The following is a 25,159-nucleotide window of genomic DNA, read 5'->3' on the forward strand; positions in this document are numbered from 1 at the left end:
GACCCGGGCCCCGTATTGCCAAGCAGGGTATCAACCCACTGTGCTGCAACAGGGTATCGAATAAGAACAGACTGTAACTATTAAATCAGTTTCCAAAGCTTTGGGTATCTTGCTGGAATGCAAGTTTTAGACAATCTGTATAGTTACCATTTAGCCACCTGGTAATAAGATAAAGCTTCTTCAAACTATCCGGAATTGTTATTTCCTTTATAATGGCTTCATTCTCATCACACGTATTTAGTTTAAGGAAGAACTTCTTGTTGTCTTTCTGTTATTATTTAGCGTTCGTTTAGCTCTACAAACGGTCCCTTAGCAATAACAAATAGTCCTTGCCGAGAAACTACGCATATCTGGAGAAGAATGTGCCTATTATCAGCTACATAAAAACAGCTTAGTTTGATGGTGCATTTTAATGCCAACAACTTAGGGGCTGGCATATGACCCGCTTTACCTGCAGTTTGGTGAGGAGGGGGGAGGTTTACCTTAAATTATGTACACTTTTATTTGTCAAGGTAAAAGCTAGAATACTCACAGTAGAAAAAAGTCGTGTATTAAGATATGCAGTTCTATTTTTAGTGGATCCTATCATAAATTTAATGCTACAACGAATCCTGCAGGATATATACTAGATTTTCTATTATGAACACTTGCCAGATCCTCGTCATTTCATCTCTATTTAGAAGTTTTTAATCTCGTCATTTCTATAGTTTCATCATAGTTCACTGTATTTTCTCTCTTTCTCGAATTGTGTATTGGAACCTCAGTGGGATCAAGGGGCTCAAAGGTACCATGCTCGAGGAACCCTGATATAGGTTATGGTCAAAGAGTATTTGAAACAGTTCTAACTTTTATGATAATATCTAGTTCAATCATCAGGATGTGCCAAATTTTGTGACTAACCGTTGGTTAAAAGTCATAGATTAGTCTATGTAAACATTTGTAGATATAAAAGCTCTTCCCTACAAGAAAATAGTTTTCGAATAAAGCAATAAAATTTTCTTGTAAAAATACTTATTTTATATCGAAAAAAATCAGTAAATCGTCGGCAGCAATTCCTAGAACGTTCATAATGCAACAACAGTAGTCGGGTGAAAAATAATCGCATACGCTCGTATCTTCGTGATCATTCCCAAAGGTCATATCTGATATTTTCATTCTTGTGAGAAAATTGCTAAAATTAAAAAAAATGTTACTAAGCTGTTCTCAGTTGGAGGATCCACAGGGAAATATAGATCAGGAGGATCAAAGCGTGATTAAACTTACATTGCCCCGTGGATTTCCAGTCTCAATATAAATTAGCAAATTTTTTTTGGAAAGTGCATCAAAAGTGTAGAAATGTGAAGTACAGTCCATAGCCGTGACAGCAAATATATCTATATAATATTTGATGTAAATAGTTCTTCAGTAGTAGTATAGCTACTTTACGTATTCGTAATCTCTTGATTAGTCACAAAGTGATTCACAAACTTATTTTCTTCTTCTTTGGCACATCTTATCAGTTTACACACCCTAGTACTATATTATTAGCTCTGTTTTTTGGATTTAAAGCTCATATTATTAGCACAAAAATCGTATGCATTTGCTTATATGCGTCATCAGGTTGTCAGCTATAAAATTATGTGTAATTTTGTGTATTTTATTCTACGGAAAGACTTAGTTTTATAACAAAAACCCCACAGCTTAAGCCGGGAGAGGGGATTCTATCTTTGATCTGACTGCTCATTGGCGCCCCTGTCACATTGCCCCCCAAGCTTTCAGTAATGGTTGGCTCTTCAGAACAGTTAATTACCAGTTGGTAAGGTGAGACTGCATTGACGGTATAAGAAAAATTGGCAAAATTGAGTTAGTAGATCATACACATTTTCTCAGATACACACTGAGATAAACATATATTCCTCCAAGGTCTTAAAAGGATATCAGATTGAATTATCTCTCAACAGTAGCGGATTCTGGATATGGATTATCCTTCTCTCATATGTAATTAAAGAGACCCTATAAAAGCGTAACCAATTTTTATGTTTTTGAAAAGGTATGATTCTTAATCATGGGTTTTATAAGACTGAGGTGAGTGGGAGATTGTGATATTTCTGCTCGATCAGGGTTGTCTTTTTATGGCACTTGGTATTAACCAAGTGACATATAGCAATCGCCAATTCTGTCGGTCTGTCTGTCTGTCTGTCTGTCGGTCCTGGTTTTGCTACTTTAGGCACTTCTAGGTAAGCTAGGACGATGAAATTTGGCAGGCGTATCAGGGATGGGACCAGCTTAAATTAGAAATAGTCGTTTTCCTAATTTGACCATCTGGGGGGAGTGGGGACCGGTTAATTCGGAAAAAATAGAAAAAATGAACTATTTTTAACTTATGAATGGGTAATGGGATCTTAATGAAATTTGATGTTTCGAATAATCTTGTGTCTCAGAGCTCTTATTTTAAATCCCGACCGGATCTGATGACATTGGGGGAAGTTGGAAGGGGGAAAACCTAAAATCTTGGAAAACACTTAGAGTGGAGGGATTGGGATGAAACTTGATGGGAAAAATAAGCACAAGTCCCAGATACATAATTGACATAATCGGAACGGATCCGCTCTCTTTGGGGTAGTTGGGGGGGGGGGGTAATTCTGAAAAATTAGAAAAAAGAGGTATTTTTAACTTACGGACGGGTGATCGGATCTCAATGAAATTTGATGTTTAGAAGGATATCGTGTCTTAGAGCTCTTATTTTAAATCCCAACCGGATCTGGTGACATTGGGGGGGGGGAGAGATGGGAGGGGGAAACCTAAAACTTGGAAAACACTTAGAGTGGAGGGATCGGGATGAAACTTGGTGGGAAAAATAAACACAAGTGCTAGATACATGATTGACATAAACGTAACGGATCCGCTCTCTTTGGGATAGTTGGGGGGGGGGGGGGTGTTATTTCTGAAAAATTAAAAAAATGAGGTATTTTTAACTTACGAACCGGTGATCGGATCTCAATGAAATTTGATATTTAGAAGGATATCGTGGCTCAGAGCTCTTATTTTAAACCCGACCAGATCTGGTGACATTGGGGGGGGGGGAGTTGGGAGGGGGAAACCTAAAACTTGAATAACACTCAGAGTGGAGGGATCGGGATGAAACCTGGTGGAAAAAATAATTACGAGTCCTAGATACATGATTGACATAACCGGAACGGATCCGCTCTCTTTGGGGTAGTTGGGGGAGGGGTTAATTCTGAAAAATTAGAAAAAATGAGGTATTTTTAACTTACGAACGGGTTATCGGATCTCAATGAAATTTGATATTTAGAAGGATATCGTGTCTCAAAGCTCTTATTTTAGATCCTGACTGGATCTGGTGACGTTGGGGGAAGTTTGGGGTGGGGGAGCCTAAAATCTTGGAAAACGCTTAGATTGGAGGGATCGGGATGAAACTTGGTGGGAAAAATAAGCAGAAGTCTTACATACGTGATTTACATAATTGGAACGGATCCGATCTATTGGGGGGGGGGGGTTAATTCTGAAAAATAAGAAAAAATGACGTATTTTTAACTTACGAAGGAGTGATCGGATCTTCATGAAACTTCATATTTAGAAGGACCTCGTAACTCAGATCTCTTATTTTAAATCTCAACTGGATCAAGCGTAATTGGGGGGGGGGCAGTTGGGGGGGGGACCGGAAATCTTAGAAAATACTTAAAGCGGTGAGATCAGGATGAAAGTGGATGGGAAGAATAGAAACCTGTCTAAGATACGTGACTGACATAACCGGACCGGATCTGCTCTCTTTGGTGGTATTGGAGGGGGGGTAATTTTGAAAATTGAGGTATTTGTAACTTACGAAAGGGTGACCAGATCTTAATGAAATTTGATATTTAGAAGGATCTTGTGCTTTAAAGTTCTTATTTTAAATTCCGACCAGATCCTGTGACGTTGGGGGGATTTGGAGGGGGAAACCGGAATTCTTGGAAAACATGAAAATTGGGGTATTTTTATCTTACGAATAGATGACCGGATCTTAATGAAATTTGATTTTTAGAAAGAATTCATGTCTCAGAGCTCTTATTTCAAATCCCGACCAGATCGTTTGACATTGGGGGAGTTGGAGGGGGAAATCTTGGAAAAACACTTGGAGTGTAGGAATCGGGATGAAGCTTGGTGGATAGAATAAACAAATGTCCTTGATACGTGATTGACAGAATCGTACTGGATTCGCTCTCTTTGGGGGAGTTGGGGAGAGGAGTTCAGTGATTTGGCGAGTTTGGTGCTTCTGGACGTGCTAGGACGATGAAAATTGATAGGCGTGTCAGGGAGCTGCACAATTTGACTTGATAAAGTCGTTTTCCCAGATTCGACCATCTGGGGGGCTAAAGGGAGAGGAAAAATTAGAAAAAATTAGGTATTTATAACTTACGAGTGGGTGATCGGATCTTAATGAATTTTGATATTTAGAAGGACATCGTGACTCAGAGCTCTTATTCTAAATCCCGACCGGCATTAAGCCCTTATTTTCCTTTTTAAATCAATCTATTGATTTATAGAATTTTGTTAGAGCTCATACCACATGATTTCTTGGCTCTTAGCTCTTCTCGCCTCGTCACAAGTGCCATATGAGCTCTTAGCTCTTGTTTTTCTTGCGCGTACTCCCTATGTTTAGAAGATATTTTTCGGCTAGTTATTCTATGTGTTCATCCATCCTGAAAGAGGAACTATGACATCGCTTCAATTCTTTGGGGTACAGTGAACTTTTTTTTTAAGTTATATGTTGTGTTTAATTTCATAAAGTAATTATAGCTATATGCTTTAAAAGCGGTCGATATTTCACTGTTTATTTGTTTTTTTTTTTAAATCATTGTTGCATCTTTTTCAAATCAAATGTCTTCTATCTAATAGTCTATCTTGAAATAGTAGCCAGCGCTCAAGGTCTTCAAGATGTCCTTTCCTATTTTGTAAATAGACATAAAAGAAATGTGTTTTTTCTAGGTAAGACTTCTCAGCGAAGATTTTGGAAAGCATTTGATGGGCGTTGAAGATCTGCTTCAAAAGCATGCCCTTGTTGAAGCAGACATTAATGTTCTTGGTGACAGAGTCAAAAGTGTTGTTCAACACTCGCAGAAATTCTTGGACATTGCTGCTACTGAAGGATACCGGCCCTGTGATCCAGCAATTATCGTGGATAGAGTTCAACAGCTTGAGGCTAGTACTATTCCATGCTTGAAATTCGTTTTTTCTTTTCTGTAGTGTTGTTTATACGGGGGTTGAAGCAGTGCTGCAACCCCCTAGTGATTTATCGTAAGGTGTGTCTTTTACCCTTGAAATGAAATTTCTTTAGTAATTTCTTAGCCTTTTCATATAATTGTTTCTACCATTTAATTTTACCTTTTTTCTGCCATCTAGTTCGGATATTCTTGTCGTTAAGTATAATTTTTGGTTCCGAAAGTAAAAAGTCATATTTCCTTGCGTAAACGTTTCAAAACGATGAAAATAGTGTAAGATTTTTGTCAAAAACAGCCAAACGCAAGGAATGGCTTTGTTTGCTTTCTATTTTAAGGGACTAATTTACTAAGTCCCCAAAGTTTTTTTTTCTTTTTCTTATGATCATTCTATTCTTTCAGTCCTTATTGAATACCAGAAAAACTAACCGTTCTGTGAGAACAATCAACTTTTGATTGGCTTCGAGAATTTTTGAAACAACGATACATGCTGGATTTAAAAATGGAAAATAGTAATTTGTTTATTTATTAATAAGAAACGATTTGGAAAAAGGTCTTTGAAAATATTTTGTCGAAATATCTTTAATGTTTTTTTTTTTCAAAGAACTGTCGCAAAGGAAATTACCTCATTTAAAGATGCAGCTTTTAGGGCTTCTTCCCCCTTCTCCTGAATTCAAATCGGGTATTAATGTATTATACCCTCAACAATCAGGTTGTTCATCCATTGACGCATTGTAGAACCGGTTTCTTTCGTTAGTTTCTTTCAGCTTAGCGTGTGACAAGACAAAGAGAAGTGACAGAATAGATGGTAAATATATAATTTGGGTTTTGTATTTACACATTAGGAGGATGGGGTTAAGGGTAAAGTATAACTCTTCTTTCTTTTTATAATAAGCTGTTCATAATAGTCTTTAACTGTTATTCTCTTGAAGTATATCAATCTATTTTTTTTTTAAATGGTTTTAAAAAGGACATCTAGTTTATTACCTAATGGTAGCCATTTAAAATAGCATTTCAGTAAACATCTTTTAGACAGATTTAAAGGAATTTTTGGAATTTGCTTAATTTGGAATTTGCTTAATTTGCCAAAATACCAAAATACTAAATTGCCCCAATACTTCCTTGGAAAATATCTGTATCTTTTTTTCTGTTGAAATTAGGAATTTCAGTTTCAAAATTCGAATTTCATTTTGAATTGCAATTTTTTTTTGTGGAAAATGAAACGAAATGCACTAGCATAGAGCAATATATTAAAACCCTTCTTCACAGCTCATAGGATCTTGGCGATTTGTGGCCGATGGCAAATTCATAAAAAAACTTTTATAAATAAACTTTTATATAAATATATATATAACTTTTAAATATATAAATAAACTTTTATAAAATAAAATTAAAACTTAAACTGAATTACACGGGGGGGGGGGGGTAGCTTGCACTAAATCCCGTGCTCTATCTACCAAAGTTTTAACATATTATGTATATTAATGTATATTCTCAATAAAACAAAAATCAAACCCAAGCATTAGGAGCGGGTGAGTTAATTGGCGAGCCTTTAAAACTGAATTTCACGTAACTGAATTACATGTAGTTGAATTACATGTATGTAAATCAGTCAGCTCATAGGAGCGGGTGAGACGAACTTATGGATGATTGAGATTGTTAGTCTTCGTGCTCATAGAATTTTCATAGAATTTTTTCTTTAATAAAAAATGATTATAATAAATTTAGTCCAGTATTCACGAAGTAGACATACGTTAGCTTAAGAAAATTTTGGTAGGTTATTCGGACTATTGAACTATAAGCTGGTATTGGTGACTGAATCAGGGGATCTTCCCCCTTCCCCCATATTTTAGGCTACCCTAAAAAGCGAGTTTGCTGCAGTTCAGGATAATTAAGTATTTAAAAGATCTAATATGTCTATATACTTTGATTTGAGATGATGCTCCAAAACTATTTAAGGGTAAAATTACAGATCTAGACCTTTGATATATTGGAAAGCAATTGGGTTAGGAGCAGTGGTGGTTCTGGGAGATTTTCTGATATCTGACATTATATTCCTTTTATGCTACATAAAAATGTAGTATACCGTAACATACCTGTGTTATACCTTGCCCATAAGTTTGACTCTGAACAGAAAGGTCACAACGGTCCTTAAAAGTTGCTCCGTGGTTCCTGTATAATAGTAGGGAAGTTTAGATACATGCAATTCATTATTATAAGCCTTTCAGTTTGCAAGACATATAACTTGTACCCCTTCAATTGATTAGTCCTTTCATATAATTTGTATCATCCGTTTTATTGGCAGGACAATAATTTGGTATATATTTACTATTTATATTCTGGATTGAGAAAAGTTGTGATTTTTGCCTTTTCTTTTAAGAATAATGACTATTGTAGGATGCTTACGGTGAACTTGTCAAATTGGCTGTTGAGAGACGCGTCCGTTTGGAAGAAAGCAGGAAGCTTTGGCAATTTTATTGGGATATGGCAGACGAAGAAAATTGGATCAGAGAAAAAGAACAAATTCTGTCTACTGAAGATATTGGTAAATAAATTTTTATTTTAGGGTTACAGTTCTTTCCTGCTAACCGACACGGATTGTTGGCTATCATTAAGTATTTACTCCTTTTTTGAATAAAATGGATGGCTAGAAAACTCCCCCGTCCCCAGGGACGCATCGATGATTTTTTTCGGAGAGAGAGGGGACTAAAAAACACTTTAAAACACACTTCAAAAATTGGTTTATATTCAATGTTTGTTACGTTTTTACGAGTCAGACAAACACTTCGGGGGGGGGGGGGTCACACCCCCTAACCCGCTCCCCCTGGATACGGCCTTGCCCCTCCCAAACTGACGTGTATTGAACGAGTTTTGCGACTGAGGTAAAATACTATCAAATGTGTATGTTTTGTCTCCTGTATGAGCTCCTCCATAGTTTATCCCCCGTCTCCCTGATTTAAAATCTAGATATCAGAATATGAGTCCATCCAATTTTCGCTTTCGAGTTGAGAAGTAAGGTAAGCAAGCAGGCACCAATTCGAGTTGAAGTTAGACTAAAATTTAGACCAAGTTAGACTAATTTAAAGTTCTTGAGATGTACAACTATTTCCTGATCTCATCGCCATTTAGGGTAATTTACAGATCCATAAAAGGAGCACTTTCTCATGAGGCTGAAAGTGTTGTTATCTCCTCTTACAAAATATTCTGTTTGTGAGTTTGGTTGAGTCTGCCATTTAGGGTGATTTATTGATCCATACAAGGAGCGCTATCTCATCTGCTCTTACAAACTATTTCGTTTGTGAGTTGGTTAAGTCTGTACTTTATTTTTCAAATTTGCGACTGAGGCAAACCACTAACAAACATGTATGTTTTGGCTCTTGAATGAGCTCTTCCTTAGTCTACCTACCCCCCACACCCTTCTGGATTAAAATTTAGACATCAGAATTTGAGTGCAAGTAATAATAGCATATTAAATAAATTTCAGGTCATGACCTTACGACGATCCACCTTCTACTATCCAAACATCGTGCCCTTGAGGAGGATATTCAAAGTCACGAGCCTCAACTACAACTCGTTATACAAGCTGGTGAAGATCTTGTCAACGAAAGTCATTTTGGATCCGATAAGATCCGGGAAAGAATTGATGAAATTGCTGATATGTGGAACCACCTTTGGGAAATGGCAAACCTTAGGAAGAAAAGGCTTACAGAAGCTGTTGATCTTCACCAGGTAAGTTATGGATTTTGTTGACAAATGAATATAAGTAATTATGGAATTGTTGGCTAGTTTCAGATGTTTATTTTTTATCTACAGTTTTTTTACTATTTTTATTTGGATGTAGATCAAAATCTAAGGACTTAAGATGTGCGATGGTTCTTTGATCACATCACCATAATATCTTCCTTGAAGGCTAATTAGAAAAATTTAGATATTCATAAAAGGAGCACTTTCTCACGAGTCCAAAAATGCTACTCTCACAAACCATTCTAATTGTGAGTTTGTTGTTCAATTTTTCAAATTTATGATTGAGGCAAAGAATTGACATCATATTTACTTCATAAACTTGATACTTCTCTCCGTTGCTATATAAATTAGATAATTTTTTTAGTAATTGAGTAAGTTTTTATTGCAGATAAATAATATTGAAGAGCTCATGAAATCAGAAGTAGAATAATGCAAATATTCTCAATCTGTAATTTTGGAGCAAAAAGTGGGCGAGGAGCCCTTCCATCATCCGACCTTGCTGCCCCTCCCGTCTTTAACTTTCTCCTCAATAAAAAACCACAGCTTGGTCTTGGATTGTTTCATACCAAGTTAATCGACAGCTTAGACGTTTGCACTGAGTTTAAAAATTCTTGTATGATTGGTTAAAACAAGGCGTGCCTTGCCTGCCTTTCCTCTTAAAATTGGGAAATTGAGGGGGAGGTGAGATGGGGGGCAGGATTAGTAGTCCCAATCTTACATATTTAAATCACATAGATGATTCTGGTTTCAACAAGGTGCAACATGCCTTTGTTCTTCTGATATTTATGTATGAAGAATGAGGAAGTGGCATTATTTGGGACCCTTGGGCTGAGCTTGCGTGGGTCATTCCCCTTTCCCCCTCTGGAGGCATATTTTGGGGCCTCTAGATCATTCTAAGTGAGTTTTTTCTTTAATTTTTACTTGTTGCCATTAGGGTCTCTGGTGGCAAAAATATCCGATACAAGGGATATTTACCTTGCTCCCCGATCATTTTTTGCTCTTAAAAGGGAGCTAAAACTATGAATTTCCAATGGTATGAACTGGCAGGAAAGAACTACTACGAAAGACATGTCGCTCATTACTAAGTCAACGCTACTGCGTTAAGTCTGAAAATACGTATGTGAGGAATGGACTGTTGATAATTTGGGATCTTTGCCCTGTGAGTAATTCCCTAGAGGCATAGTTTTGGACTTTTTGATTATCCAGATTGAACTGGCTCTCAAAATTTTAACCTACTCCTATTGAGCGTTACTTGGGTTCTTGGGGCAGGAAAAGGCAGGAGAGTTGGCTGGTTGCTCTCTGATCACATTCAACTTTTAAATAAAGAGCTAAAACTCTCAACTTGCGTTCAAATGAACCTATCTCAAGTTTCTACGACCATCTATTCTATACGAAGTTTCCGAAAGACGGAAAAATATAAGGGAGACGCATTCTTTTTTACTAAAATTAACTCTACTGAGTTGAATATGACTCTACTGCGTTGATTGAATATGCGCTAGACGCTAAGCTAATTAAATATTTTACGAAAAACTCATTTGGAGATGACAAAATATATATATGGTGTCGAATTAATTTTTGAATTGAAAGCTTATACAATATGACAATGTTGCTTCATTTAGTTCAATTCTATTTAATTTACCGTAATTTACCTCTTCATTATTATGTCGTGAGAAGAGACAACACCTTTTTCTCTTCCTTTTGATTGTTTTCTTTTTATCAGATCGAGCGTGAGAAGGTATCGTGTGCTAAGAAAGATTTTATCGTCACTTTCCTTTCTAGAAAGTGCTTCCTAGCGCTGGCTCCCTTTTTCAGGAAATTGAGGTCTATGCAAAGTGTCCTTTCTTTGTCTAAATGCTTTCCTTGGAAACAAGGATTGATACTCTTTAGCATGTGGAGTGAGGGGGGGGGGGGAGCTTTGCCGGTATGATAAATGAGGAGGAATATAGTTTGATAGAAAGTTTGACAATGAGCCGATTTTGAAGGTAGTAATGATGAAACACCATGTTTATACAGTAGGGTGTTTTTTCTCCGCTTTTACGTTCAAATAGATTTACTTAAAATTTTTAGATCCGCTTTTGTTTAAATTTACTTAGATGTTTTTTTGCGGTTTTTCATAATTGTATACCATTTTATGGTATATTTAATGTTAGACTGATTAAATACTATTGCTGCTACTTTCAAATTCGTCACAGCATCAAGCTACCTGAGGCTAAAATACCTGCGCATGCTCCTCCTCTACCCCACTTTGATCAGTACATCACACTCTACTCCATTCCAGGTAGTTCCTGCTTCCTTTAAATTTCTGTTTTAATACCCCTCCCCACCCCCATCTCATTCGAGGTCGTCTTTATCGGCTTCATCGACACTGCATCATCTTTAATCCGTTAAACATGACCTAACGGACCAAATCTTTCTTCCGTTATATCTCTAAACAGTGGGGTCAGTGATGACGTCATCACTAGACATTAATGTCTTATGGTAGGCGGTGACGATGGACAATGTTCAAATGAATTGAATTAAATATGGTTTAACAAATCAAATCAAAGTAAGTGAAAGCTATTAGGCACTTCGAATCCTTTCTTTGAGATTAGGATAAACAAGACAAATGAACGCTGAAGGAAATAAACAAGGACCAATGCTAAACGAGAGCCACAAGCGTTGAAGGAAAATAAACAATAATTCGCGCTTGCTAAAATTCGAAATTTTTCCTCTTTACTAATTTTTTTTTTGCTTTTACTTTGTGTGTAAACTTTTACGTAAATTTTATAAACATTAGTTCATCTAATCAGGCATTTAAAAGATGCATGTTTTATAGTACATTTCTAAAACTTTGATTTGTTTACGCTTTTTCTGCAAGTTTCTATCGTAAAACTTCATTAGAGCAAAATCTGAAGAAAATAAATTCAAAAAGTAAAATATGAGGAATTGTAAATAATTTGTCAGGTTTTAGTATATAAACTATGCAATTAACCCATATCCGGCTCATTACCTTTTTGTAGTTGAAAAGAATATATGTTGGCAAGTTTATTGTCTTTTGTTACATACTAGCTGGTTTGAATGCAATATAATAAAGCACAAGGGAGAGATGAATGTCTGTGCAGTTTGTATTTAGGTACAGAACTCGAGTATTCCTCTTCAACAAACGATGTTCGGTGATCGCTGGGAAAAGCTTAAAGTTGTTTTTATACAAAATTGTGCTGCTATGCTCAGTAGATGGTGGTGTAGCTTTAAGGGATATCTTGATAAAGAAAGGGCGAAAGGTGGCTGCATAAAGTTGCGATATTTGGCGTGCCATAATATAAGGTTTTTGAGTTGTATTTTGGACCAAGAAGAAGATAAAAGGGTAGCTATTTATGTTAATTTTAATGTGTCGTTAATTTTACCTATTCTGGTGAATTTGGCGTCTGTATTTCACGGCTAGCTAAATTAAGTGATTTGGAAGATGCCTGTGGGTATTTTGGATCGACAGTGCTTTGTCTAGAAATGTCCTCTTCTATTCATTTTCGTCAACACAAGACAAATTAAGGTTCGAAGCTGCTTTCTTTCTTAAATGTGTAACAGCCTATGCCACATGTATCATTTCGTCAAGCAACTTTTGACCAATTCATTGTTAATATTTAGTTCTTCTGCGACTGCGACGAGGTAGATGCCTGGATGCTGGATTCTTTGCGTCTTGTATCAAGTGAAGATGTCGGACGTGATGAGGCTAATGTTCAAAGTCTCCTCAAAAAGCACAAAGATGTGAGCGAAGAGCTTAAGAGTTACGCATCGACTATCGAAGCCCTTTCGCAGCAAGCCTCTGGTCTTGGAGAAAAAGATAGAGAATCACCAGAAGTATGTCTATTTTATCTTTTTCTTCTTTTCTTACTGAAAAAGCTAACGGAGCACCACATTATTTTTTATTTATATGGTTTTGTTCTATAAATTTACCCTTAACTGGCTAGGTGAAAATCCAATTTCCCTTCAAGGAGAGTCCAATAGACCTTCGATCTAAAATCAGTCCGCTTGAATTGTAAGTGAGCTTCTCTTCCTTGCATATTCCTTTAAAATCTTTTAAGTATATAAAGAATAATTAATTTATATCAAACAGTTATAAATTGTAATTTAGTTTTATATAAAGTAAGTTACAATGAAATATCAAACGGTTTTATCGTTATCATTATAAAGGCAAAGAACCAGTGAAGCTCTACCATTCAAACTAAAGAATTGAATCTTTTTTTGCAAAAAAATTCTTGAACCATTAAAATGAAATTTTTTATATGTAAATTTTTTTTTTTAATAAAATGAAAATGGAAAGTTATGAAGAGAATAACCTTGTATAAATATTTTCACATATTATGGATTTAAGCTGTTTCCATGTATTTTAGTTAGGGAATATAATAATACAACCAGCTCGAGTGAAGCAAGTGCTGTCTGTGTGGGCTGAATGCGAGAGAAAATACGTATATTTATTCAATTGAACTGGTAATATTCACATACTATATAGAACACCCAAAAGAGTGACTTCTGGCAGTTTTGTTGCGTGAATTTGATTCTGGAAGTTTAATTTTTCTCATTTGGGGATGCTATTTAATTTTTTCTCTTTATTATAGTTTGTGTTGTATATATATAACTGCAACACAAACTAAACAGATATACATGTCTGAACCTCGTCCTTAACGTAACAACATTTCCGTCATTCCGAATTTTCCATGATAGCTTTATGCCTCTCAATCGATATTTTCGTTCATTCGTTAATTGATTTCTTTTATTTTCTATATTATAACTGCTTTTGTCGTTATTAACCAGCATTCAATATCAAATAATACGGGCTTTTCCGCCTGTCCAATCCCAAAACATTGTATATTCTTGATTTTGAGTTAAGAGTGGCTTCTTACGTAACTTTACCCGCTGAATTGATCTGTGTAAATGAAGTTGCTGCATCTCCTTTGGTTGCGTTTATTGGGAATGCAATTCAAAAAACGCCAACTAAAAGCACCAAAACAACGTATTTCAAGGACCAATCACGAACATTTTTTTTTTCACCACATTTATTAGCTATGCAGTCAACATCATTAGTGTTTACGTTTGATACAGTTTTTTAACGCATTTTTGTCTAAAAATGCCTGAGTGTGACTTGAGTTCAAACCTTGTTAAAGTGGTTGATTCCCAGTCTATTGATCTTTTGAATATAACTAGTATCTGAATAAGATGGGGTGGTTGAACTTTTCTATAATACTTCTTATGGTCTAAAACAGTGTATACGCACGAAACTTTTAAAACACATTATAGAAACAGTGTATATACAGGCAAAGTCTATTCTCTGGAGAATGTAGTCAATTTTTCAAAACAAATAGCTGTACCAAAATCAACGTGAAAAAGTCTTCACGAAGTGCATGTCCTTTACACTTTTGTCTAAGCATGGTAATTCTGGCCTTCACGCAAAATTGCCAAGGCTCCCCTGTAAAAAAGACCAGATACATTGTTTTAGGATTAGACAATTGATTTATTTTTATTGGTGTTGCATAGTCACTGTACAAAAAAAAAAACGAGTTCTGCATACCTCCTTTCTCTAGTTACTCTTTTCAATGTCTTTTAAGTAAATTTGTCTAAGTTAGGATTTTTGTATTTGCAGGTGCTGTGCAGACTCGATGGTATTGACCGTCGCTACAAAGAGCTGCTTGAACTTTCCAAACTTCGCAAACAAAGATTGTTGGATGCTCTTTCCTTATATAAACTCTTGTCTGAAGCTGACGGCGTTGAACAATGGATCGGAGAAAAAGAGAGAATGCTTTATACAATGGTAAACAAATCCATTTTCTCTTAATTTTCTAGTATTTTTTTTATCTTCTTCAAATGCTTCTTCAAACCAATATGTTCTTTAAATGATCTAATATAATCTCTGGAAAAGTTTGACCAAAATTGCTGAATGTGTCAACGATTGTCACACTATAGCTGCTAGTGTGCAATAAATGTTTTAATTCGATGTGTATCTGATAAATCACAATCTATTACACATAAAAGAATATATAGTTTAATTATATGCAATGTAATACGAATAGAAAGATAAACAAATTTAATTGAAAAAAAAAGGAATTCTAAGATCCACCAAAGAGTCTCTAACAACCTGTTAACCATGGTTGATTGACACCTTGTCAGTACACCTTGTCAGTTTTTATATATACCTTGTAATTGACATCTTGTCAGTCATGGGTGAAGTCGGTTCAAATCACGTAGCTTGAAAGGTCCTTTTGTAACTCAGTTAGATGTTTCTCCAGACTTTGTTTAAAGCATGAAAAGTTGTTGAATTTATTGAAACATATTCATGATGAATAAATTTTATTTTGGTAAAACTAAAGAAATTAATCTACAAAATGGTAGTAATACTTGTTTACATACCAATTCTCTTTACAATATTGAAAAATTGAATTATAGAAAAGGATCAATTGACAAAACGAAATATCGTTTGTTTTTCAAATCGACTAATAAGAAATTATTTTCTATTCAAGGTTTTTTCCTTCTTATTCTAAAATGAATGTTTTTTATTCCCACAGTAAGTTTTGATTTTTGAGAATTTCTTGCTGACGTGTAAAGTATTAAACAAGCGCTTTGATATAAACAGTTTACAAGTTAATTCTTCCAATTTTCCATTTCATTAAATTCAATCAATGCGAGCTGATCAATTTGGCGTCATCGAAATGAAACTTTATAAGTAGTAAAACAAGTCCTAAACTTTACAGATCTGTGCAAAAAGAGCGAAAAAGAAGAAGCTCGAAAATTGAAAGACGTCAAGTTCAGTTTCTGACGAAGCATTTTAAATATGTGTCTCATATTAAATTTGAGCCTTGCACTATTTAAATCTTGTCCTTATACATTTGAACCATTAGCTTATTCTTTTATAATTATAATAATACGATTATATAGTAATATGTAATTATATATTACAATGTAAATATAATGTAATACAAATATAATCATAGTAATTTTAATTAGATTTTATATTGTAGTTGTACTCTTTATATAATTGTTTTATGTTTAGAATAATTGTAATGAACTCTTATCGATTTGTTTGTTTGTCAGGTCCCGGCCAAAGACATTGAGGACGTGGAAATCCTGCGTCATCGTTATGAAGGTTTTGATCATGAAATGAATTCAAATGCTTCCCGAGTTGCTGTTGTTAATCAATTGGCTCGTCAACTGCTCCATGTAGAACATCCAAATGCAGATGAAATTGTTGCTAGGCAAAATCAAGTAAATATGGATTTTTCTCCGTATATGACTTTAGTTTTCGGGAGCATGGAAAAAGAAAACTTTTTATATGTGTTTCAATTATAGAGAAAACTTCTAGAAATTGCGGAAAAGTACGGATCTTTTAACCTCCAAGGATTTCTAAGAAAAGGTTGATCATGGTAATGGTCGACCATGGTAATTTAAAAAAAAGTAAGTAAGAAAACAGAGGGCGATTAGACAAAAAATGGATTGTTCTCCTAAAACCGTACTTTAGTTTTTTTTCTGGTTGTTCCACTTCTAAAATCATCCTTGTGTTTATTATTTATTCAGATGATAACAATGGTCCTCAAATGATCGTTTCCAGGGGAGGAGGGAGGGTAATTGGTTTGAACCCCAGCCCCCGAAATGTTTGCCCGACTCACAAAAGTAATAAGAATACATACAAACACATTTATACACAAAGACGCCTTGATAATCACTCATTTTTTTGTACCCTCCCCCCTCGTTTTTTGTACTTCCCTCTCACCCAAACAAAGATATTGTTTACGGCTATGGTCCCCAACCCTTATAGGTTTTACTTTTTTGGTTTTTGTTAGATTTAAATAGGTTTTTATCTTTTCACTTGTAAAACATTTTCAATAAAAGTACTTGTTCAAAGAAAAGTAAATAGCCATATCAATACCTAACACAAGTGGAAAGAAAGTCATTCTGTAATTCAAACCTTAGGTGAACCCATACTATTATGATTGAATTATTAAATCCAAAACAGACATAAATTATAATGAATTTTCTCATCCAACATAGGGGTGGCAGATGAATGAAAAAATCAATCTTAAATCGAACAAATGCTAAAATATACAACCATTAAGAATTTGCTTCCATGTATTTTAAACAATGGGGTTTTATTTGTCAAGACATCAACAGCAACAACAAAAGATCATGGTCGCAATCAACATTGTAGGAAATAAAATGATGTATCTTACATTTGTTTAGAATGTGGGTATACAATATAAATGTCCGATTACATTTGTGACTTTCTTTTTGATCGTATTATGTACAGGCGAATTGAAAATTAATGCCTAAATAAAACTTACAAGTTCTGCCTTGCATCATTTTTAAATTCAAATTACCACAACCGGAACTTGTGGTAATTTTTGTAACAATAGAGACTATTGTAACTTTCATTTAAGTCCTTAAGTTTCAAACTGATTTGGGTCAACAAGGTTTTCGGACAATTTTCGGCCCCCTAACACCCTTCATCCTCTGAACAGAAATATGTTATTTCCTAAGACAAAAACAATGGAAAATACTTGGCTCTTTCTTGAGATTTAGTTTTGAGGAGGCTTCCTTTGGTCAAGGACCTTATGGGTGTAAGTTTCAAGTCGTTTGGAGAAAAAGCTTTTCGGCCCTTCTTCAGGGAACCAATATTTTTTTCTCTTATTTGTTATGTATTCTGCTCTAGACCCAAGGACCTGGGTATATATTTTTTAGCCAATCAAGAGAAAAAAGGTTTCTGAGCCCTTTTGGATCTGGTTTAGAGGGATCCTGCCCCAAGTTTACTTTTTACAGTTTCTGTCACAACAAAATATTTGGCCCTATTTACCAAGGCAATGATTATTAAAAGTTTCGAGCCAATCGAAAAAAAAGTAATTTGGGCCATTTTTGAGGTCCTTGTTTGACCCAGCTTTAAAAACAAAGAAGTGCCTGGCCTTTTCAGACCCTGTTCGTGGGGAACCAAATTTCTTTCAACTGTTGCTTGTAAATTAATGGTTCCAATTGCTCAAAGATAAACTCATAAAATGTACAGATTTTGGGTCATTGAAAAAAAGGAGTTTTCTATTTAGAAAGACCTAGAAAAACGAAAAACGAATTAAAAATTCTGAAAGCAAATTCTCCCCTCAACAAGGAGTTTTTAAAACTTTAATTTTTCTGTTATAGATCAAAGGAATCGAAAGTACCCAGGCAGCATAACACTTTGAGAAAATACTTTTTTTTTTATACATTCTACTGTACATACTGGTGAGATATTGAAGTTTCTATGAAACCACTTTCGTGAACGCATCACACCATTTTTGAGAACCAATCACACTGTTTTCGAGAACGCACTATATAAATGTTTGCCAGGAAAGCTTGCATGAGTTGTTATATATATATATGAGTTCTCTTTTCTGTTGGATGCTGTGATTGACTCTTTATTGTTTCCTTTCTTGCAGTTGAACCAAAAATGGGCTGATTTGCGCGCCCAAGCTGACGGTAAACGAGATGAACTTGAATCCGCACACGGACTGCAAACATTTCATATCGAATGTCGTGAAACAATATCTTGGATTGAAGACAAGAAGCGTATTCTTGAAGAAACTGATGCGCTTGAAATGGACCTTACTGGTAAATAATAATCATTTTCCAAAAAATTTTCCATTTAACTGTAATCCTTCGATTTATAACCAAGTTTAACCTATCTTGTAATTATGATGTCAACTGATAGTAAAAGTGTAATCTAGTCCTTCCATTTAATGAAGTGTGTTTAGCAAGGACCTAACTGAACTTAACCTGTCGTAAATTTATGATCTTAACTGAAAATTAGATCTACGTTGCATGGGCAACGTGAGGTGTTGCGGCAACCTTTGCTCGGCTTCGCCGAGTAAAGTGTTGCGAGAGCGACACTTTGGTTTTGTTTCCTCGCTGCGACTAAACGCTGAAGTTGTTAATCTGTAAGGATGCTAAAATACATACTAGGTACACCAACTCGCAAAAGTTGGAAACTCCTCATTGCTAAAGATGATTGTAGCCTTACAGCCGATTATTACTTACAAGTCCCCTACATGTCTTACCACTGGAACCAAATTGGTCTTACCATCAAATACAACGGAAACAAAAAATAGGTACACCAACTAGTAAGAGTTGCGAACCCCTCATTGCCGAGGATGATTATGAGCTAACAGCCGACTGTTGCTTACAACTCCCCTATATGTCTCACAATTGGTATCGGCCTATTTTTGGTTTCAGTGTGTACCTTACTACTGAAGTTGTCAACCCCTTTAAACTTTCAAACTGGTATATCTCATGAAGGAATTTTTGTACAAAAAAATGGATGACATATACTTTAATCAGCTCATCAAAAGCTATCGACTGCCGTCGAAAAAAAAAATCTATCTGTCTTAGTTCAAAAGTTGACTTTTTTGCCGTAGGCCAACTTTCTAACATCATCACTTAGAAAGGAGCAAAGGATAAACTCTAATTTCTTTAGCAATGAGAGAACTTTTAAAGTTTAAGAGGCACATCTGATACCATTTCTCTACCGCAATCCCAAGTGCGAAAAACTGAATGATAAACTCAGTCGAAATCACGGCAGCACTTTCGGACCCGTGGGAAAATGCCGCTTTTTTGCTTCTCTAAGTTTTTCTATTTATCACTCAAAGAAGATATATTGGCTGTGGAGCAGGGTAACTGTCGCATATATTTAAAACTTATAGATTTTAGTCCATCTTCATTTTGAAACTGGTGCCTGCCTGCTTGCCTGCTAGAACGGAGCTTTCCACTCGAAAGCAGAAACATGGTTTGATGAAACGAAAGCTTGGCTGCATAACTTCAGATAGTCCTCTCTGACATAGGCTATACAACTCCTCTTCACTTCACACACTATAGGCTCTGGCTCAAGGACAAGCAAAAACCATCCTTTTTCTCCCCAGGCAAGAGTTCTACGAAGCTTTCCAAAATGTAGAAGGTCCACACTTTCCGTAAAAACCGCAGAGGTTAGGCCCTTACCACTTTCTAGCAATAAGCTGAAATCGGGGTGCTAGGAACAAAAAAAAAAAAAAAAAAAAAAACACGACAAAACCAAAGTGTTGCTCTCGCAACGCAATAAAAGTGAAGTAGATTTGTCAGTTGAATTGTGTAAAAGTAATTACATCTTCCTATAGCGATCCTGAGCTATTATTAAGTTTGTGTATAAATTTCAGAGCAAATCCATTTGTTCAGTGATAGTCCCTTTTATACCATGAACACCAAGCCGAATCTATTTTGGAATGGTTGTGATTCAAAGTCACTTTCGAAACTGGACAAGTCACAACAGTCAATTTGATATTGAATAAGTCACTTTCAAGTAATTTTTTAGACGGAAATAATGCTAACTCTTCCTACAATTTTTCAAATTTTTGCTCAAAAGGTAATTCTTCCCGACATGTGTTTGAAACCGGATATACCGTTTTGTTTCTTCACCAGAAACATTGTTCTAGGATGAAATTGAAAAAAAGCGGCTCTGCCAGTCATATTGTAACAAACTTTGATGGTCTTATGTGACTTGATGGTTATATGTGATTTGATAACGCTATGTCTGAACTAAGACGTACTGTGTCTTTTCTTCTAAGCTGTTAAATTTCTTTTTGTGAGAATTTCAAGTCACTTCGTCTTTTTATTTTTTTGCCCCATATAAATCTTTTTGGTCCTTCTTTTTTGCCTGTTCACATAGCGCTAAAATAATGCTAAATTCGTAATACGCTTTATCGATGTTTATTTTTAGTTAAATTCTTAATAGCAAACCCCCTGAGTAGTACTACTAGTCCATCTTGTATTATATCTTTGTAATTATTTTGTATTATATTTTTTAATTTTTTTTTTTTTGGGGGGGGGGGGGGGGGTAAGAACTGAACTATGAGTTTTTTCATTTTACTTACTATTGCATTATTTTTCTCTTGCCCTTCTACATTGGGAACTAAAGTTTTGCAAAGATCGAAGAATCAGACCCTAATTTCATATGCCCGCCTGTATACAATAAGATGAAAATCTGAGACGAAATAAATAGGGACGACCAACAAATTTGACTTATTCAGATAAAATGATACATCAATTCTTTGTTTGGATAGGTAAATGGGATACCTGTGACTAATGGAAGTAAAAAATTGGTATAATACCAATTTTACGAGCAAATTCCCATTATTGACAATCACCAAAACTAACACACACAAAAAGCACGAAGTATCAAAGAGCGCCCAAAAGAACGAACCATCTATTAGAGCGTATGCCAGTGCCATGGGTGGCAGTCCTGCTTAAAGTGCACAAATTAATTATGACTATCTACCTTAGTTCTTGTGCCGTAGGAATGACGCATGGACGGATAATAAATAGACTTATCTATTAACAAATGAACTAACATCATTTTTATTCAGTTCTAATAGGGAGGTTAATGCCAGATTTGCCTTTCACTCAGTCAGACTATCTGTCTTGCCCTTTTCTACAATTAACCATGGCTTGATGCCCTCAACTATTCGATTTTAATTCAAAATCAACGGTATGTTCCAAATACCGTCCATGTACGTAATTATGATTTGTCATTTCTTGTAGGCATTATGACCTTACAACGTCGCTTGGTTGGCATGGAAAGAGATTTGGCAGCTATTCAAGCAAAACTTGATTCAATGGAAAAAGAGGCAGAAAAGGTAGAAGGCGAACATCCAGAAGAAGCTGCCATGATACGAGAGCGGATTAATTCTCTCCAAGTCGTCTGGGATGATCTTACTCAAATGCTTAAGGTACGTAATATTTTTGGGTGATTTTTAATAGACGCTAAAGTAATAGTTAGAGGGTATGCCTGTTGAGGAAACTATTTTTTTTTTTTTTTTTTTTTTACAAGATATCGAATCAGATTCCTATGCATTAGTTATTAATACAAATGGCCCCCTGAGAAGGATTAAAGTTGAACCTCATTTTATTCATAAGTTTTAAGAAATTACAAGGTTGTTGCTATAAAAGTTTTTTACTTTAGTTTGGAACAAACTTTGGGAGCTCATAGCTTTTTAATTACAGAAAGGGTTCACTTAGATAATGAACCTTCCTCTTGTTTTTTCGCTGTCGTAAATCTACCTGTTCTTAAAAAAACTTCCAATTCAGAAGAAGAGAAAAGACTGAAGGTGAATTCTCAATTTTTGTCGTCCCAGAACCTTTTGAAGTATCGTTGATACCTTTGCTCTTTTGCCATGATTTAGTCCGTTTCGGTCTTGTAATTTTACAACACTGAATCAGAGATAAGGCTTTGAGTCTAATTCTGATCATTTCCCTTGTCACGACAAAGCCAAACTGCTGGAAAAATATGGAGAAGAGTGTCTATAAGTAAGAGTGACTGGATGAGAAGGAGAAATGGAGAGAGAGGCGCTTTCTCTAACAAGGGGAATCTAAAAGCATAACTAACAGTTATCTTTTACCCTTCTAGTTTAAATCTCACATTGTTTTCCTCTGACAAGTTTTGTCTTTGTTGGTCAGGAATAACTCAAGTCTTTATTTCTTCCGTATAAATCTGTAATTTTTACTGTCATATATGTTGTTTCTTTAGGATCGAGACTCGAAACTGGAAGAAGCTGGAGACCTTCATCGTTTCCTTCGAGATTTGGATCATTTCCAGAATTGGCTGACAAAGACGATGACAGATGTCGCTAGTGAAGATACGCCAGCATCGTTAGCCGACGCCGAAAAGCTCCTTAGTCAACATGCGACCATACGGGATGAAATCGACAACTATGTTGATGACTATGCTAGAATGATGGAATACGGTGAACGCCTTACTGCGGTGAGTAAATGATTTTGAAATGTGGCTTGTTTTATATAGACTTTCTACATGTTTCACTTTCTTTTTTTTATACCTATTTTGAATTTCTTCAAATGGTATCTTTTACCAACGATAATAATGGATTAATTGGGTAAAAGTTGGCTGAAAGCGTCTAGGTAAGTTATCTATGAATATCTGTACAGTCTAGCAGATACAGTATCTGTGTTAATGTAGCTTAACAGAAATCGATATAGCTTTACTGTACGTCAGTTACCCTCATTAGGGACAACAGAATAGCATTCTATAATGGTTTAAGCTGGAATAAGTCACTGTATTATTTTTCTATACGAAATGCCAAGGAAGTGAAAGTAGCGCTTTTTAGAAGTGACCTTTGAATGGAAATGATAAAATGGTACAAATTTAGAAATATTACAAAAGCGGATTTTGGATACTTCGATTAAAAAGATTCCCGAAAATCTACAAAAATAGGGTGTCGGGGAGGGGTAAAGGCCTCCTCCTGGCTTTGCGCCTGTCCATCGGTATAGTGTATAATGATACTGTGGCTCGCCCCGGTTTGCCATATATGGGCTAGAGATCCTGTCTGGATGTTAAAATATACTTGGGACACAGCATTTACTCGTGTTCTTTGAACTTAAATTTTAAGTGTTTAATGTGTTCTAAAGCACTGTTAATTAAAATAGCGACTTAATGAAAAATTGAGCATCAAATAATGGCTAATTCTTTGGATTACGTTAATCTCATTGAGTTTTGGCGCGCTAAACACCTTTAAAAAGCCTTAATCAGTTATTTGCTACACCTTACTGTACTTACCGAGCCTGTGTTAAATGTAACTTTCTAATTATACAAGCTCAAGGAGTACACTTCACGGTTAAATGCCTTTTTAAATGTATTTATAGAGGTGTATTATTATAGAGATGTATAATTATAATTTTTGAAATAATTATTGGTATAGACAGGAATGCACTTGCTAGCTCAATCTTGCGGTATATATCTGTCACTAGTCTGCCTGCAGACTAAAGTTGATGAGAACATCAAAGGATGAAAATTCTTAAAAGAAAGTTTTTATACGAAGTGAAAATTTAATACCCTTTTTTCTTATTTTGATGACATAAATCGAATAAATTATCCTGAATCTTCATATTCCCTACTTTATCAACCTGCTGGACAAACTGACAACTTAATTATAAAAACATTGAAACTCCACCGTGTTTATACCTCTAAGAGATATTTTTCTGATGTGAAAAAATAATAATGTAAGATTGAACTAAAAAAAACAAAACAAAAAAAAACAACAAACTAACAAGTAACTATTTTTACTTGTCTTGTACCCTGAGACAAGTAGCATTATGCAACAGACAGATGACCGTAATGTAGTTTCGTAGTAGAAATATACTGAAGAAACAGGTGAGGTGAAAATATATTAATCTCTATTGATTTGTTTAATTTGCGTTAATTTTCATACGTATAAGTTGAGTCATTTTCTTTTACGGTTTTCCAAAACTTGTTTGTCTAAGTACCTACTTATCTTTATATCTTTTCATATTTTTGAAGTGCTTTTCTTCTTTTTTGTAAGGGTAATGGCTCAGCTTGTATTTTTGATCTTCTTGCAAGGCCAATTACTGAAATAACATTCTGTTGTTGTATCTTTTCAAGATTTTTTTTTCTTTTTGACTTGCACCAAAAGTTAGGACTTAGCTCTAGCAGACCATTGTTGGGTCTTTCAGTATAGGATGAGTCAGAAACTTAGCCAAAATGCAATAGAGTGGAGTCACGAGTCAAAATCCCACTGGGTATATTGATGCACTGTGTCTGAAGAATCATATTTTAAAGCTGTCTGATTAGTTGCTGTTGTTATCAAGTATTCTTTTACGCTTTTAGGATGCAAATACTGCAGAGGATCCACAATACATGTTTTTGCGAGAGCGTCTGCGTGCACTGCGTGATGGCTGGGAGGAACTCCATCAAATGTGGGAGAACAGGCAACAACTTTTGTCACAGTCTCTCAATCTCCAGATGTTCCTCAGAGACGCTAAACAGGCAGAAGTTTGTCTCTCTCAACAAGAGCACATGCTTAGCAAGGACGAAACCCCAGTGAATCTTGAACAAGCCGAATCCTTACTTAAGGTAAGCTACTCAATCAAACAGTTCGTGGTAACGAACTGTAGTAAGGAGCGACCCGGCTCAATAGTAACCAAAACTCTAAAAAATGGAATTTTGATACCAATACCTACATTAAAAGAATCGCATTTTAATGCTGATTTTAAATATATAAGTTTCATCAAGTTTAGTCTTACCCATCAAAAGTTACGAGCCTGAAAAAATTTGCGTTATTTTAGAAAATAGGGGGAAACGCCCCCTAGAAGTTATAGAATCTTAACGAAAATCACACCATCAGATTCAGCGTATCAGAGAACCGTACTGTAGAAGTTTCAAGCTCCTATCTACAAAAATG

At 35.4% G+C, this 25,159-nt stretch overlaps 1 protein-coding gene across 10 annotated transcripts in view; it reads left to right on the plus strand.

Annotated features, from left to right (window-relative positions):
- The window catches only part of LOC136029188 (spectrin beta chain-like), a 134,010-nt gene that overhangs the window by 49,101 nt on the left and 59,750 nt on the right, over positions 1-25,159 (plus strand). For all 10 annotated transcript variants that reach the window (XM_065707321.1, XM_065707317.1, XM_065707314.1 and 7 more), the window contains exons 8-17: positions 4,966-5,178; positions 7,593-7,740; positions 8,680-8,924; positions 12,561-12,773; positions 14,554-14,721; positions 15,999-16,169; positions 18,362-18,533; positions 21,489-21,676; positions 22,474-22,707; positions 24,586-24,831. In XM_065707321.1, coding sequence (XP_065563393.1) covers positions 4,966-5,178; positions 7,593-7,740; positions 8,680-8,924; positions 12,561-12,773; positions 14,554-14,721; positions 15,999-16,169; positions 18,362-18,533; positions 21,489-21,676; positions 22,474-22,707; positions 24,586-24,831 — 1,998 coding nt within the window. The remainder of the gene's footprint in view (positions 1-4,965; positions 5,179-7,592; positions 7,741-8,679; positions 8,925-12,560; positions 12,774-14,553; positions 14,722-15,998; positions 16,170-18,361; positions 18,534-21,488; positions 21,677-22,473; positions 22,708-24,585; positions 24,832-25,159) is intronic.

Source organism: Artemia franciscana, chromosome 7 (genome assembly GCF_032884065.1).
Source record: "Artemia franciscana chromosome 7, ASM3288406v1, whole genome shotgun sequence".
NCBI classification, from domain to species: Eukaryota; Metazoa; Arthropoda; class Branchiopoda; order Anostraca; family Artemiidae; genus Artemia; species Artemia franciscana.